Genomic DNA, 17,797 nt, shown 5'->3' with positions numbered 1-17,797 from the left:
TTTAAGTAAATTGCAACCACATGTAGTGCATTTTGCCAAATGACTGCTTTACTATGGCACTCCATGTGATAATGAAAGATGTTGGCCAGCGCCTCCTGATTATCTATTGTGTTTCATCGGACTATGAAATGAAAGTGTACAAAACATTGTACAAAAGTATTCTTGTGCCTGTAGAGTGTGAAACATTTGAGGGATGCTGCTCTACTGTTCTTAAAGTTTTGCTTTATTTACCAAAGGAACTTGAAAACACATGTTGAATTAGGGAACTGCCACATTAAGAAGTATTTGGCTGTATTACATAAATGAGGGTGCAGTGGTGCAGAGAAGGTGGAATTTGGGGGCAAGGGTGATGGGGATGCAATTGCCACCTTTAATACCTGTAGGCAAATTTCTCCTTTGGTGGCGTCAGTTATGCTAAATTACATGGCAGTACATAACCTTCGCTTGTAACCACTCCTCGACACGGACAACCAATTGTACAATAGACACTTTAGTACTGTTGGCAATGTGGTCTCACTATGAACTCCAATGATCCTTCTTCTGGACTACTATGTCACGTTATCTCATCTTTCCTAGCTGGAGCTAAACTATATCTGTGCCCTCCTCGCCCTTCAGACACAGAAATAATGCATTTTCTTTTCTACTTTTAAAAAACACGTACCTGCTCTTTACGGTTTGCTTCAATCATTACAGACCCTATAAATGTTCCTAAATGGCGATCTGTCCTTGTGCAGAGCTGTCCTTCCGCGCGCACAGAGGCCATAGACTCCACTAAGCAGGTGGGCTGTCCACCCGGCTTAAAATGCGCTCCTGACCGGTGGCAGAACATCTTCATTCACAGTCAGTTGCTTAGGTGTCGCCCACAGGCTGACAATTTCACTACTTAGAGCAGTGAAATAGATTGTCCATGTCTATGAACGGTATATCCCCTTCTTGCCTTCATGGCGCATTGGCCAGTTATCCGTTTGCATAGGATGAGCAAGAGGCCATTTCTTCTAGTAGTTGAGCTGGCAATGGTTAGCTTTTTTCCTTAATTATGCTACCCCTCAATTAAACAAAAACTGTGTTCAACTCATTATATGTCTAATTTATCGTAGGTAATTGTTTTAAAAAATTAAGCTCGATAAAGACAATTTTGCACCTGGAACCAGTTTGAAACGAATGCGACAGTGGATAGTAGATGGTGTGAAGTGCTGTTACAGCGCTATGACAGCAATATTGTCATATTTATAACATCTCACAGTTGTGCACAGTACAGGAGATGCTTTTATTGCAAAACATGTTTGTGCTGTAGTGAAATTCCAAAGAAAGGAATATAACCCCAAGCACCGACCATCAGTGCAGGGAAACGGAATGCACGTACGCCTGGCTGCGGGATGAATGTCAGAATGGTATTATAAAAATGCGATTAGAGCCTAGAGCCTGGCGCCTAAAATCTGTACACGTTCGAAAAACACAAAAACGTTGAATGAGGAAATGTACATTGTTTAATGAATAATTCCATTTGTTTCAGATTGCTGAGTTATATCTTGCTGTTAAGATTTCAGCTTGTTGTCCCTCAGGCATCCATCGAACACAGAAAGGTATGTATACACATCGATAATATATTTTAACAACACTTACAAGTACAGGAACACGGTGAACACATTTACAAAGATTGCAAACTTACAGCTGCAATGTGTGTAGTTATTGTCAGACCACGGTCAGTTCCAATTGTAATGATTTGTTTTTACTGGTATCTGAATCAACAATACGTTTTTCAGTAACAAAAACAATGCGGCATACCCAAATGTCATGAAAAATCACTTCTCCCTACTGTACATGTGGTGGCAATGCAGGCAAGCCGTCTTATGATCACTGGCAAAATCATTTGGAAATGGGTTCTGTATTCTCAGGGTCATATTCAGGGCCACTGGCATTATGTGGCAGGAGAGGGCCAAACTATGCAGCTGGGTTGAGTAAATTATGCTGCAAGAAAAGGCAAATTACATGGCATAATGCAGCACATTTTGTAGTAGCATTACTTCAATATTTCGTCATTTTTAAACTTGATAAACCTGGCATCAGATGAATACCCAAATATCTCACTAAGCAAAATAAAAGTGATAAGTACAGGTTTGCAAAGGACCTTTCTCTGCACAGCAACACGTTGCTGCAATTTTTGTAACTTTTGAACCATTTGAGCTCAAAAAAAATTTTGGGTTAAAATCTGCAGATTATGCAGCAGATTATAAATTATGTGGCAAATGCATCAAATCTTTAAAGATGCAAAAATCGGCACAGCCGCACAATCGCATAATTCCAGTGGCCCTGGTCATTCATGTAGGAGGTAACTTCATTCTGCCTTATCATGGTATAGTTACAATACTAAAACATTTTAACTTTATTTGGTTATGCCAAGAAGTGTTATATAAAACATTTGCAGAAGATGCTCTTGTGTTTTACTAGGAGCAGCAAAAAAGCAAGAATGCCGATTAGTACTCAGGTCCGAAAAGTCTGCAAGTGTAACCACAAGCAATGGTCAAATATCATTCTGCAGTATTTGCAGCAGTGTCAAACTTTATTGATTCTACCACGTAACAGCACATCAATGTATTCAGTTTTCGCGTGATTTCTGTAAATTAAATTCATAGCTACATTCTGCAGAGAGAACATCAATTTATCAATGACCACCCTGGCTCACAGCTCTCCCTCTTATGTGTTAGTGGATCTCAGTAAAAAAAATGAAAATTGCAGTCATACACCTTTAAATCGACTTTTATACTGATAAAAAGCACTGACATCACTGCCACACACAGTAACACAGCACACATCTGCTGTTGTATGGTCAAGTAATGCATAGTGACATAACATTATACGTGTCACACCAGATGCTGAAACATAACGATTTCTAGGACACGTAATCTACTAGAAATATAAACAAAAAAAACAATGGCATGGCTCATTGCATAAATGCTGTAAAGATGCTAGTAAACGATGGGAAGCACCATAAGTAGCCAACCTAATAAACCATGGGACAATGGGGAGATTGTAAACATGGTCTTCAACCAAGAAATTTCATAAAGGATATACATACAGAAATTTCCAATCAAATAGTAGAAAACTAACCATCCATGTTTTGGTACTACTCAGCGAAGATCGACAAGAAAAATGTTTTAAAGAGAAGTGAATATTTGTTGGAATAAGAGGAAAAAACTAAAGATATAAACAAGTTCAGAACAACAGAAGTCATGGTTTCAAATTGAACTTGTTTAAGTAAAATGACCAGAGGTCTAAATCACCAAGATACATTGGCTGTTTGAGGCAGAAGATTAATGAAACCTCAGATTCTCCATCTTACTTACAAATCTTGCTCAACATACTTCAAAGGCAAACTCATTGTGTGGGATATTGGTATACAGGCAGGTAGTATAAATTGTGGCAAGCATGACATTCTCATCAAGAACTCAACAAATGCTAGCAACTTTATTGAGTTCATTAAAGGAGGCAACTGTTATTGAGGGTGCTTCTGTGGTACATATGAATAACAACTGAGTTCCCATGATATGAGGATGTCCAGGCATACAGACAGGTAGTATCACTTGTGACCAGTATGACATTCTCATCAGGAACTCAACAAATGCTGGCGACTGTATTGAGTGCATCAAAGTAGGCAACTTGTATTGAAGATGCTGCTGTGGTACTTATGAATAACAACTAGGTTCCCATGATATGAAGATGTCCATATATACAGCGTGTTGATTGGAATTCCTATGAAGAAATTGCAATATAAATGTAAGGATCTTGAGAAATGCTTTTGAAGCTCCGAATTAAATGAAGGCAGTATATTCAGACATGCTGAATCTGGAAGACAAGACTTTGAGAAGCTTAAATGTACAAATCTGCTAAAGAAGGACCCACAGGATCTGTCCATGGCTCATGTCCATTGGGTGCTTTTGAATAACTCAACTCATAGTTTCCTTCTTGTACACAACTGCTGCTGTTTAAAGACTTTGCATAAAATACATATGCAAGGATGGATTAGTTGACTTACTGTGTGATTGACCCAGCTGGCTCTCCTATTGAATAATTTCAGAATTTTTGCAGTTCAGGTGTTAAACTATGTGGTAAATTATCCCTGAAATAACAATTGTTATGGCATTGGCCCAAATCAATTGGCTGTCAAAAGTTAAAGTAATTAGGTAAGGACACTGTAAGAATTGCAGCCTTGCCATTAATTTGACTCCAAAGTTCAGAAGGGGAAAACATATATGCAGTGCTTAATTTGTAAATAAAAAAAGGTGCCGGTGCCGAAAGGCCTCCTCTTAAACATGCGGCTGCTGCAATTAAATGTGCGAACACTTAGGCAGTGTAGACCCGAAGCCATCTCGGACCTCTTCAATCCATTTAAAGCCACTCCCTGCCCCTTCAGCTCACATCTGCAGCTTTCTGCTTTCCTTCATTGTGCCGCTTTTTCGTTTTTCTCTTCCTCCGTCTTTCCCATGTGTGTCTGTTGCTCGCAGCAAATGCTTAAGGCAGAAGAATAAGCACCGGCCCTCAAAAATAAGTGCTGGTGCTCAGCACCAGAAACAACAAGCACAAATTAAGCACTGCATATATGCTAGAATGGTGTCTGGCAGTTTTTTGCTCTGTGAACAATGGTGGCTGGGGTATCTCGAGAAAAAGGAGGCTAAAGGGAAAGGTAATAGGCTGAGTTAACTCATATTTGAGTCTCAGGCATGTTAGATTACATTTATTTTATTAGAACATTGGAATGTTGCGAGCTCCATTGAAAACCATGGAGTGCTCTGGGCTTCTAATGGACCAGTAGAAGCCCAGAGCTCCAACATTCCAATGTTTGTTTTCACAGATGTTGCAGAATGAGATGACAAAAAACAAAATGGTGGAGTGAAGCATAATTTGGAATATAAATTACAGAAATCCAACCCAAAAAACATGGTTAATGAAAATCTGAAATTACTCTCGATTAATGTCGATATCAAGAGATTAGTAAATCATCATAAACTGGGATGACCTATTTGATAAAAGTAAAACTATTCAATGCTTATTAAGGAAACTCACATAGTTAAAAGATATAAGGAATTCCTCAACATATATTTGTGGATACATATATGCTTTTGTGTACAAGTGAGTGGGGTTTACCAAGAGGCCTTAATCACATCAGGTATGCAGATGGGAGTGTTTTGTGTTGGTGCTTTTGGTTCACTTCTGTGGTAAAGAGGTGATGAAAATGAATTTAATTGATAAATGTTGTCCAGCTGTTTGCTACCGCACTGTTACAGCTAATTTGAATTTCATGCACACCCTTGTTCCAAAGGGGGATTTTAATTTCAAAGTTGCCAGTTTGTAGAAATCATCTCAAAGTTAATATCTAAATCCTGACCTCAGTCACTGGATGCTATTGGGCAACTAGGGTGTGAAATGTGCCCTCTAGATATTTGAGGGTAAAGATTGGGGAGAAGATGATAAAATAACTTTGCCTATAAGTTGTGCATGTTCTCCAATAATGAAATTGGGAGAATATTTGCAACTTCATTTGACTTCACCCATGCAATTTCCTACGATCAGGCTAATAATTATATTAGCACTTTGAAGTAACTGCTATCGACTATACAAAACATCTTAATATTTAAATTTAGCACCCAGTCTTGCAACCGTATAGTTGTGCACTACTGTCAGTGGAATTAAGTTTACAATGGGGATCTTTGAACAATAATGAAAATCTTTATTATAGCAGGTAACAAATCATATTAGAAAATGAAGTGGTACACATTAACACGTCCTCTTGAGCACGTGCATATGGCATGTTGGTAGTAATACATTGTATCGCCCGACTTAAAATACTGTGCCCTAAAATCACTTACAAAAATACCATTCCATTGGAGTAACAGAAAATGTACATAAAATTGGATGACATTTTTGTAAATGTTGTTCAAGAAACAATTTTGAAGTCAACCAATGTTCGTGTAGTTCATACTCTAACAACACCCATGACTTATTTTTGTACAGTTTTCGAAGATCAGTATTGCATCAAGACCATTAGAATTATTGCAAATGTCGCCAGATGCACAGGATATCTGAAGTTTATAGCATTTTGGGGCATATTTATACTCCGTTTGCGCCGAATTTGCGTCGTTTTTTTCTACGCAAATTCGACGCAAAACTAACTCCATATTTATACTTTGGCGTTAGACGCGTCTAGCGCCAAAGTTCATGGAGTTAGCGTAATTTTTTTGCGTGAACACCTTCCTTGCGTTAATGATATGCAAGGTAGGCGTTCCCGTCTTAAAAAATGACTCCGATGCATATGCGTCGTATTTATACTCCCGGGCAAAAATGACGCCCGGGAGTGGGCGGGTCTAAAAAACCCGCATTAGCGCCGGATTTTAGCGCCTGGGTCAGGGCAGGCGTTAAGGGACCTGTGGGCTCAGAATGAGCCCAGATGTGCCCTCCCCTGCCCCCAGGGACACCCCCTGCCACCCTTGCCCACCCCAGGAGGACACCCAAGGATGGAGGGACCCACCCCAGGGACATTAAGGTAAGTCCAGGTAAGTATTTTTTTTAAAAAAAATTGGTGGCATAGGGGGGCCTGATTTGTGCCCCCCTGCATGCCACTATGCCCAATGGCCATGCCCAGGGGACAGAAGTCCCCTGGGCATGGCCATTGGGCAAGGGGGCATGACTCCTGTCTTTGCTAAGACAGGAGTAATTTCAATGGGGGATGGGCGTCGTAAAAAAATGGCGCAAATCGGGTTGAGGCGATTTTTTTGCCTCAGCCTGACTTGCACCATTTGTGGACGCCCATACGCCATTTTCCCCCTACGCCGGCGCTGCCTGGTGTACGTCGTTTTTTTTAACGCACACCAGACAGCGCCGGCGGCTAACGCCGGCTAACGTCATTGAATAAATACGGCGCCCGCATGGCGCTTCAGAATGGCGTTAGCCGGCGCTAATTTTTTTGGCGCAAAACTGCGTTAGTGCAGTTTTGCGTCAAAAAGTATAAATATGGCCCTTTATGTTTTGTTTTCGTGGTAGTTTTATAAGGGTTCCCGAAGTGCAAAATGTGTTTAATTGGTTTTTGTGTAAGTAGTTGAAATTTTGCGAAAATTGTGTTATATTGCGCTTCATTACACAAAATAGAAACTCATCATTTACCTACATTTTAGCGTACAATGTGTGCTTTCCAAAAAAAACACCATGCAAAGCACAGGTGGCACGAACTACAGCCTCTCACCTTCCGGACGTGCACATTATTCCCACACACTTGCGATAAAAGTTTACTGAATACAATGTGCAATTACGTGATATGACGTAATTTAGTGAATTTCATGGAACAAACATTAGGCTCCTGGGATGATGCAAGATGATAACGGCAAAAAAATACAAAACCCATTTCCAGACTAGGAAAGAAGGCTTAAATGCAATGAGTAAAGTCTACAGTGAACATCGGAAAGGAGTGAGTAAAAACGCTTTTCATGTGCACAATAGACTAAAGGAGAGCAATGGCTGGCTTGTTTGGGCGCTTCTCATCTCCATTGTCCTAATAACAGCTTAATTTCATATTAAATGAGACTCAAAGACTGGGGTAGCGAGGGGAGTGAGCAGTTAGAGAGAAATAAAGGGGTTGTTCAGCAGGGGATATTTCTTGATCTGTTCTAAATCTGGTCTTGAGAATGAATGGTAAGTTTTTCAGTGGAGGATTTAGAGTGCGCCAAGCCGAGGAAGCAGCATTGCACACGACTGCTCAGAGGGCCCGAGAAGCTCACACGCAGTATGGAGTTCCCTTACAATGCCAAGACAGATCTCCCTGTAATTAAGTGTCAGCACTTGGCTCGGAATGACAGGGAGCCGTCCAGCCCTGTTTACAATACGTCTCGCACGTGTGTTGCAAGTCAAGGAAGGAGGGAACCAAGCATAATTCGTTTTCTCTGCTTGCGGCAAAAAAATTGGCACGCTGCTTGAGTCACGAAGCGGAGTGAGTGCAATCACACACAATAAAGAAAATGTCTGACGGGGCCAAGAATGTGCCTCTTTCGTTTTACTAGAACATGTGTGACTGGGAAGAAGGGAAGGCGAGAGAGGGTAGCGGACGTATCCGCTGGGTAATATTATTAAAACATGATTCTCATTATAGGGCTTCCTGGCGGTATGCGGCACCACGTTTTGATGCATAGCCATAGCTGTTAGAGGGGTTGGGAAAAGCTGGGGAAAAAAGCCACCAATCTCCCTGAGCTATGCTACTTGAACTTGCAACCACCACTTCAAGTCATAGCTAAACTGCCCCGACAGCTGGCTCTGCCAGAACCTGGTGGCAAGTGCAACCATTTCATTCCTACCTGGTGGATGTTTGGCATGTAGCTGGTTGAGGCAGAAGTGTGGGTCTTTTCATGGTTGGTTGGCCTTGGTGAATGAAGGGTAGTTGCTTCCCTCGTCTACCATCTCCTTGATCACCTAAAGCAGTAAAACTAAGGTGTACCTTACCCAGCAACAACAAGAGTCCATCATCAGCTATTAGCCCCAGAATAAGAGACTTTTTTTTATTAAAAGACACGTCAACAAATGTGGGTTCTCGGCTATGTACTGAAACTGTTTTTTTTTATTTTTTTTATTTTTGAGCACTACAAAAACAATGAAAACTCTTTTAAATCAATCTTTACACGATAGGACTAAGAGAATACCCCCACGTTTATTTGAGACAGAAAGGAGAGATCTTTTTTTGCATTAATAAGAAACTTTAATATTGAGAGAAACCTACTTGTAGATGGAAAGTAAAATTAGGACATATGCTACAAAAACAATATTTGGCATGAAGGAAATCTTTAAAATGCAGGATAGCATGCAAAAAAGTACTTCAGCACGAAAGCACAGCGTGAGAACAAGGGCTTTTTGCAGGGACCCCCGCTTTTTGCCCCCATGTGTGACTCCTAGATGCTGTTTTTCTGACCTTACTTGTGTGGGTAGGCCTAATGCCCGCGACAGGAAACGCAACATGGACACATCACATTTCTACATTGAAATCTGATGTGTTTTTAGGAAAGTGCCTAGCTATGGATTTTGGCCTCTAGCTCAGCTGGCACCTAAAGAAACCTACCAAACCTGTGCATTTTTTAAAACTAGAACACCTAGAGGAACCCAGGATAGGGTAACTTGTGGTACTCGCACTAGGTTCTGTTACCCAGAATCCTTTGCAAACCTCAACATTTTGCCAAAAAAACACTTTTTCCTCACATTTCGGTGCTGGAAAGTTCTGGAATCTGAGAGGAGCCACACATTTCCTTCCACCCAGCATTCCCCCAGAGGCTCCTGACAAAAATTGTACTTCACTTGTGTGTGACGCACTGGAGATTTTTTCAGACCCTCCATGATGTCGGGCACTGGTCGTGACCCGCACTAGGGAGGATGAGTGAGTGTCGGCCAGTGGGCGACACCTGCACTTATGAGTGTAAGCTCCTCCCGGTTGCATCTTTGTTTATGAAATAATGTTGATAAACAACAATGTGACACTTTGGCCATTTTAGGTGCCTTACTATGGTACTATATTGGTTAAAGAAAAAACTGTCAGGACTTTTTCAGTCACCTCAAAATTAGTATTCATTTGGCTAATCTTTCTTGGGATAACTATTGCAAGTTTTATCAGAGCCTTTTTGACACTTTCTTTTATACACTGATAAGAAAATATAGCATTGGCACATTACTGATAATAGCACACTTAGCAGATGATGGTTTTATCTGTCTGAATGTTTCTATGATGTTCTGTGTAATTTTCCACAGACTTGTGGTTTTGAGTTGCAAAGCACATGGATGACGTTAGGGAAAAAGAGATTGTCAATGATTAGTTGTAAACGTGCTGTGGAGGGTAATCCTACTTGACTTGTGAAAGAATCAAAGGAGGAGCAGAGGCTGGGGATTACCGGTTTAGGGTCCTTGGAATGTGCATCACACAGCTGGCTCCTCTTGAGCTTCTTGAAAGCTGAACAGACTGTCATTTTATGAAGTAGAACGAGTTTTCAACGTAATACCTGAATTAAAATAAGAAATAGTATACAACTGCAATCAACTTTTACTAGTTCACCATATTACACAGATCACAATTGGGAGATGGTCTAGAGAGATTAAATATTGTCTTGTCCTGTTACTTGGATCCGGGCAATTATCTTGGGGTACCTGGAAAGGTTACAAAAACTCTTTCCAACATTACTTAGTCATGCTTTACTTGTGTTATTATCCATTACGAATCTTCCTTGCAAAAGCTTAGTACCTACAAAAGGTACGCACCTGTAGGATTTGATTCCACCTGCACAGACTAGAAGGGAGCATATTCTATAATGTTACCATTCCTGTCGTAGAAAATCTTTCTTGCAATGCCTAACGAAAGGTAACATTAATAAAAAAAAAAACACTTGCAAGCAGTTGATGTGAGCATAGCAGATTTCAACTGGGAGAACAGTTTGGCAGCAACTGTGGCTAGTAAAAAAGAGACCAGTGTAAGAACAGCAACGGATCTGAGTGAGACTTTGGTCATAATTTAAGTCCTCTCTTCAGTCAATGCAGAGGCATCAAATAAACTTTTTTTCGCTTTTAGTAATTTCCTTTATCCTTACCCGATGCCATAAATTGAACGCAGTATTTTTAAATATGGCCAAACTGGCCAATTCGTCTGTTAAAAGTTTGTTCTTTGCCCTGTTAAATGCAGGATAACAAGCTGTAGGTAACCGATTGGGACTAAGGGCCTGATTTAAATTTTGACGGACGTGTTACTCCGTCACAACTTTGATGGCTAGCCTGTCTGCTGAAATCAAAATTCCATAGGATATATTGAGATTTATATTTCAGTGGACGGGCTGTCTGTTACTGTTGTGACGGAGTAACCAATCTGCTGAAATCTAAATCAGTCCCTTCACCTTAAAGTACCACCACAAGTAACTACTTAATATGTGACAGCGATTTCTGATGTGCACCACTGGTACTTAGTTCTGCCCTCTGGATCATTTGATTTTCTTCTGCTGGCCACAGTGTCTCTTTCTGTTGGTGGTGCTGCAGATGAAGGCATCAGAGGCAATCTATGATAAGCCCAGCATGGACTGCACACCACACTGGTGCCTTCCCACACATCCCTCTTTTTTAACCATGGGGCAATAGCAGTGCTTATGGTTTCTTTGTCCACAACTTTGTCCATGGCAGTCCAGATAGTGTGTGCCATCACTGGGCTGTGCCCACCCGTACAGAGCAGGCAGGCCTAATTCGGAGGACATTTATAAGGTAGTTGTGCAACACAGCAAACAGTAAATCAATGAAAAGACTAAATGAAAAGAGACCACACCAGGTTAGAAACATAGAGCTTAATTTAGTGAACAAAACAAGACCAAAACAACAAAAATCCAATAAGTAGAAGTCAAGCTATGAATGTTTGAATAATAAAATTAGTTGTGGTCCTGCGAGAGGTACTGTGGATCGCCTCACAAAAAAATGGATATGCCTGACAGGTGTGTGGTGCATCCTATCCCGCTATAAACAGCCCTCCCACCTTCCATCCGTTGATGGCATCCACACAGCGGTGTCTGTAGCACTCAAAACCCTAAACATCAGTACATCCTGTTCATGAGATGTCAGTCACCCCCTCAATAGATGCTTCCTCCTACATGCAAGTGGACGTGTGCAGAGCATCTGCAGTAAACGTCAGTCTTACCTTTGATGACATTCCCTCAGATCAGTGAATCCCATTCCCCAGAGGGCTGTATCCAATTGAAATGTAAAGTGCCAAAGATGGACTTGGGCAGTGCTTGTCTTGGAGGTGACGGGTGTCCTTCTTTCATAACTTTGGCGCACCAGCACTTGTCTATTTATTTATTTTTGTTTCCTAGTTAATCAATGCCACCGTAACGTTATTTAAAACATATCCCCAATTTATAGCCACACCCATTCACCCTATAATGAAACACAGTGCTCCAAATAAAGACATCACTGACTTTATAATGTAGCTGCAACTAGTTTTGCAAGTTTGAAGTCAAGACCAATTAAGTCTAAGATGCTGTTCATTAGCCTGCTTTTTAGTCAACATATCTAGATGTCTTTGGTGGCATGTGGAGCGGAGCAGCCCTGACCAGCTCATCAGTGGTCCAATGGGTTCTCTACCTTGCAAAGGAAAGTAGTATTTAAGGAGATGTCGAATTAACTATGATGAAAATAGGGATTACTTTGTGCAAAGGAGGTTTTTCATGTTACCCTCTTTTTTATGTCACAGATAGAGGGTTTCCCAAAGTGGAGGACCTAAACCCTGGGTATAAGCATCTCACTCTAACATCAGCCACCTTTGAAGCCTTATCCTTGTACAGCAGTGTCAGAAAGGAAGTGAATGAGGCCTGCTATGCAGGAAAAGTGTTGAATTAAATATGCGCTGGTTTGCTGGAAATACTCATGCATCAATGGAAGCAGCATACTCTGGTATCTGAATTGTGTGTGAGATTATTGAGATGAAAAATTTAGCCTATGCATAGTTCATAAAGAACAGGTATTTGTATCAGCAATGTCTGCACATGTATTTCATCAGTAGATATGAGGCGCAAAAAAGGACCAAAAGAGATGTGTGGTGCAAAGAACTGAAAAACATAAGGCAATGGTGAAAGAAAAGAACACCCCACGAGTGCCTTTGAACCAGCAGGCAGCACAAGAAAGGAACAAATCACCCGCCACATTAATAATACAGAAGCTCCATAAGAAAGTACGTACAAGGGAGCTATTTAAAGGGGAAGAAGTAGTTAAAGTAAAACCGAAGGGAGAAAAGTTAAAGGATGATCAGAAATCCTGAGGAAGAGCATTTTAAAGGCAGAGGATCCACGTGTTCAAGACTTATCTTGAACATGTGGATATAGAATTATATATGTGCATCTTTCTAGTGTTTGGCACCACCGACACATCCAAAGACATTTTCCCTTTGAGAGAGTTTGATACTACAATTGGACATAGATAACACCTGGGCCTCCTCCTGTATTATTCGTCATTTCCTATAATGATGATACGTGGCAACCCACAGGCCTTTTCAGAGCCTTTCTCACTGCGTTCATCCGCTGCTCGTGAAGTTTGCATGTTTCTCATTATTTATGTGAAGCAGACTACAACTTGTAGCTTCTCATTTATTTACCCATTCCTCGCTCTTTACCTATTGGCTATGAAGTGGAAGTGAATACAGGACTTTGATGAAATACTGTGTCCCGACAACGTTAAGGAGTTGTTGATAATATATTGTTGATCATGCATTTGATAGTGAAAATAAAGCCCGGCTTAATTCCCCTAGCATTATGGTTATTATCCAATGTGGGAGTCATATTTGGCTTTGGACTGTGTGGTTTTAGATTTTCCAGTTTTTAACCCTTGCTTTAAGTATTGTGGGCTTTTAGCCATGCTCACGGCACGCCCATCACTTACACTTGTTTGTGGGCTTGCCTTTTAACAATCCTTTTGTTATCATTGGTAAATGCTTTACGTTTGTCCCTCCCTGGGGAGGTTTTGGTACCGCCTTGCAGACTTCCCCTGTTACGTGGATAATTGCATGATTGCTGGTATGTTTGATTGTGAACGAACTTCTTTTTGCTTTTGTGTCTCTCCTTCATGCTCATCCTCATGTCGGCCATGGCACTTTGAATTAGCTCACTTTTGTCAACTAATGTTTTACTTTTCATTTTCAATTTATGTGGCAAGAAATGTCCAGTTAGGCATTTACAGCACAAATAGCTCTAACTTGAGCAATGTGAGACCCATTCCATTGCAAATGCTTGCTTTTTATCTGGGGGACTAGTGAGTCATGTTCTCAAGTAGCCGCAGCGCAAGGTACTTCATTGTCTCTAGGGTGCATATATCTCTTATCTCTTCCCTAGATAAAAGACTTTGTTGATCTCGGTGATTTGTGAGCTACTCAGTTGACCTGGAAATAAAGACTATGCCATGGCACTCTTTAATGACATGATTTACTTTGTAATGCAAAACCAGTTTACTACAACTCTTGTATGTTAGGCAACAGTGAAGTAAGTGATGTGGTTGTTGTAACAATTCCCATAAATTATCAGTGAATATCAATGGGCCAGTGGTTTTTGAAATGCCTATTCGTCAAAATCACATGTTTTTGGACAGTGGGCTTTCAACCAGAGAAATACACATGTCATGCCTCGTTCAACAATCACCAAAGTATTTTGTGTTGTTTTTGGTACATTTTTGCATGTGATGGCCAGGTTTCATATGTGTGGTGTTTCTGAGGCAAGGTATTTTTATCAGTGCAGCAGTATTGTTACCTATCATGTTGTTAGAAATTGGGTTTCTGGTTGGCAGAGGTATGCACCCTGTCCAAGTGGGAACCACAATCCTAGTCAGGGTTAGTTAGATACACACCATAAACTAACATGTGCTAACCCGCACAAAGCAGGGAAGCCTAACTTAGGAGGTAATTTGTAAGGTATTTGTGCAACACTACAAACAGTAAAACAGCAAAAACACTAAATGAAAAGAGACCACAGGAGGTTAGAAACAGAGCTTAATATAGTGATCAAAACAAGACTAAAAAGACAAAAATCCAATAAGTAGAAGTTGAGGTATGAAATTTTGAAGAATACATTTAGTTGTATTGCTTATAACCATAAAGCACCCACCAAGGCCATCTGCTTGTGCTAGGCTGGGTCAAATCTGAAAAGTCAGGCCAACCGCAGTGGAGCACAGATCTGATACAGGGACCAACCTTGGCTCGCTCAAAACAGTGCCTCGGTTCGGGGTTGCATTGAGGATCGAGTGTGAGGGGCAGAGAAGGCAATGTGTTGGTGTTGATCCTGCAGATGTAGGCGATGCATTGGCTCCGAGCTGTGCAAAGATAGAGATGAGTCGGGAATGGAGGCAATGCATCACGCATTCAGCAATGCTGTGCTGTTGATCCTCACAGCATTGCAATGCACCCGCGTTGACGGTGATGCAGTGTCTGTGGTTTTTGCAGCCGTGTCAGTGCATCTGTGTTGATAGAGATATGGCGGCTCTGATCGCCGCAATGGCAGGTTCTGTCAGTTGCATCAATGTGCAGGTTCTGGCAGTTGCAGCATTTACTATCCACTTTCAAGGGTCCAGGACTGGTATGGCACCACTTGGCAGGGCAAGATTGGCAGCAAGCACAGTCCAGGTGCTGTTGCAGGATGAAGAGAAATCTTTGAAGACCCAGAGACTTCTGAAGAACAGGAGGCAAGTCAGGAAACCTTTAGAGTCACTTTGGTTAGGGGTTGGAAAGATTAAGGTCCAGTCCTTCTCACTACCAGGTAAGGAGGGCAGCAGGTCAGCGGAGCAGGAGGTCAGCAGAGTGACAGTCATTTCAGCAGCACAGCAGTCCTTCTTCCTGGCAGAATATCCACAGGTCCAGAAGTGTACTGAGGTGGGATGGTCTGAGGTCTAGTACTTATACCCAGTGGTGCCTTTGAAGTTGGGGAGACTTCAAAGAGAAGCCATTGAAGTGCCTTTCCTGCCCTGGCGCCGGACTTACTGAAGTCCTGCATCCCTTTGTGTACTGGACTGTGTACTGTGTGGAATCAGAACACAGCTTGTTCAGGTGTCAGATCATCCCTCCCACACTGCCCAGGATGACCCATCATTCACACCTAAGCTCCTTTTGCGTGTGGCTGTCTAAAGGGAAGAGCCAAGCTGTCACCCACCCAGACATGAATTAAGAGACAGGCAGAAGGCACTAGATGGCTAAAGTGAAAAAATGCCAAGTTTCTGAAAGTGTCATTTTCAGAATTACAATTTAAGATCTGATTTTACCTTAAGTTGTGATTTTAAATTGTGATTCCAGAGACACCAAACTCGGGGGTCCCATCTCTTCAAAATTGGAAATTAAACTTAGAAAATGTAATAATGTAATTCAATTGTTATCCAATTGGAAAGATATCCTTGCAGTAGTGAAAGATTAATTTAAGAGTTTTTTCACTACTAGGACAAGTAAAATGTAAAGGTATATGTCCTACATTTAAAAAAACCTACAACATGCTCTCAAGCTGCCTAGGGCCCACGTTAGGGGTGGCTTGTATGTATTAAAAAGGAAGGTTTGGGCATGGCAAGACGGTTAACTTGGCAGGTCGACTTGCCAGTTTAAAACTGCACACACAGGCTATGGAAAAGCAGGCCTGAGTCATGCTTAAATGGTTACTGAAGTGTGTGGAACAATCAGTGGTGCAGGCCCACTGGTAGGATTTAATTTACAGGTCCAGGGCACATGTAGTGCACTTCACCAGGGACTTATAAGTAAATGAAATATGCTAATTGTGGCTAAGCCAATGTAACCATGTATCAAGCAGAGGACACATGCCCTTTAGCACTGGTTAGCAGTGGTAAAGTACCCAGAGTTCTAAAGCCAATAAAAACAAGGTCAGCAAAACTGGAGGTCAGAAAGCAAAAACTTTAGTGGAAAACACGCGAAGGATGCCAGGTATGACACATGTGAAGTTTAAACCTGCATGCTTCATTTTGTGTACATAATTAACTACCAGAAGTAAGCAATTGACACCAGAGTTCCATATACATGATAAATATGTTCAAAACAAAGCTTGTAATGTCTAACCAAGGAACTGATCATGTCACTCAAACATTAATTTGTAAACCTCTCTTTTTTATACACAGTTATAAATGAGTCAAAAGGTATAGTGACCGTGAACGTATATGTGGATTAAAATAATAATGAAAACCTTTTTGTATAGCACCTCGTTCTGCACTTTTGCAGCTTCTTACAGCAGGTGCTACTATTAACCAATTCAGTGGAACTCAGTCGACTGCCCTTGGATGGATGGAAGGCCGATCAGTCTGTCTTTCCAGGAGTTGAATTCTCAAATTTCAGATCAGCCCATGTTATATCAGGGAACGTTCAACCTCTGAGCCATCCAACCTGGGAGCAAGAGAGGAAGGTGAACCATGGAGTGAACACATTCCTTGCAGGAAAAATAACAACACAACGTTTGGCTCTGATTCCCGTAAAGATTAAAGCCTAATCTTGCCTTGGAGGAATATCAATAGAGCTCACAGCTATGGAATTGTAAAAATTAAAAACAATTATAATCCTCTCGCATTTCTGAGTTGACCTAATCACCTTCGATGCTGGGGATGAATCCCTGTGATAGTGTCATGATGACGTAATTTGCTGATGTTAGAAACCGACCTTTGAAATCCTGAACACGTTCCCTTTAGTTGTGTTTTCTTTGGAGTGACACATTGCTTTTATTATGGGTTTAGAAAAGACACCTTTAGTTCCGCACTGGGAGATAACAACACCATATATTTTTGAAGCTTATTCGGCATCACAGGGGATTTTCCAAATGTCAGTTAAAAAGGATGTAGATGTCAATTTGGCCAATCCCTGGGTTTTACACATGCAGTCACAAAATAACGAAAAAATGTAAACATAAAACATTCTTAAACACAACGTCTAGACATACCAAATGTAGACTTTTTAATGACATGATTAGTCTAAGCATAAGATTATTATACCACCTAAGCCACTAGTCTGTCTGAATCACTGGATCTAGGTGAAGTCACGGAAGGATTACTTTCATATTATGGCTTCATTGCATTAGATACACCACCCAGCGCACCTCAGGCTAATGAACTGAATGTAATGCATGTGTGGTGGCCTCCACCTGTGTGACCTCTGCCATAAGAGAGGCTCTGCATATGGGAAAGCGAGGTATCATCCTCTGATCCACAGAGTTGTTGTTGAACCACTGGCCAGACTCCACTGCAGCAGTGGACAGTTTGCCCCCTGCCACTACAGGCCCTACTCTTTTGT

At 41.2% G+C, this 17,797-nt stretch overlaps 1 protein-coding gene across 2 annotated transcripts in view; it reads left to right on the top strand.

The window, feature by feature from the left end:
- THSD4 (thrombospondin type 1 domain containing 4) overlaps positions 1 to 17,797 on the top strand; it is a 1,878,668-nt gene that overhangs the window by 211,971 nt on the left and 1,648,900 nt on the right. For both annotated transcript variants that reach the window (XM_069222360.1, XM_069222359.1), the window contains exon 3: positions 1,514 to 1,583. In XM_069222360.1, coding sequence (XP_069078461.1) covers positions 1,514 to 1,583 — 70 coding nt within the window. The remainder of the gene's footprint in view (positions 1 to 1,513; positions 1,584 to 17,797) is intronic.

The sequence above is a fragment of the Pleurodeles waltl genome, chromosome 3_1, assembly GCF_031143425.1.
Source record: "Pleurodeles waltl isolate 20211129_DDA chromosome 3_1, aPleWal1.hap1.20221129, whole genome shotgun sequence".
In the NCBI taxonomy this organism is placed as follows: Eukaryota; Metazoa; Chordata; class Amphibia; order Caudata; family Salamandridae; genus Pleurodeles; species Pleurodeles waltl.
This window is presented reverse-complemented; position numbering and strand designations above follow the sequence as displayed.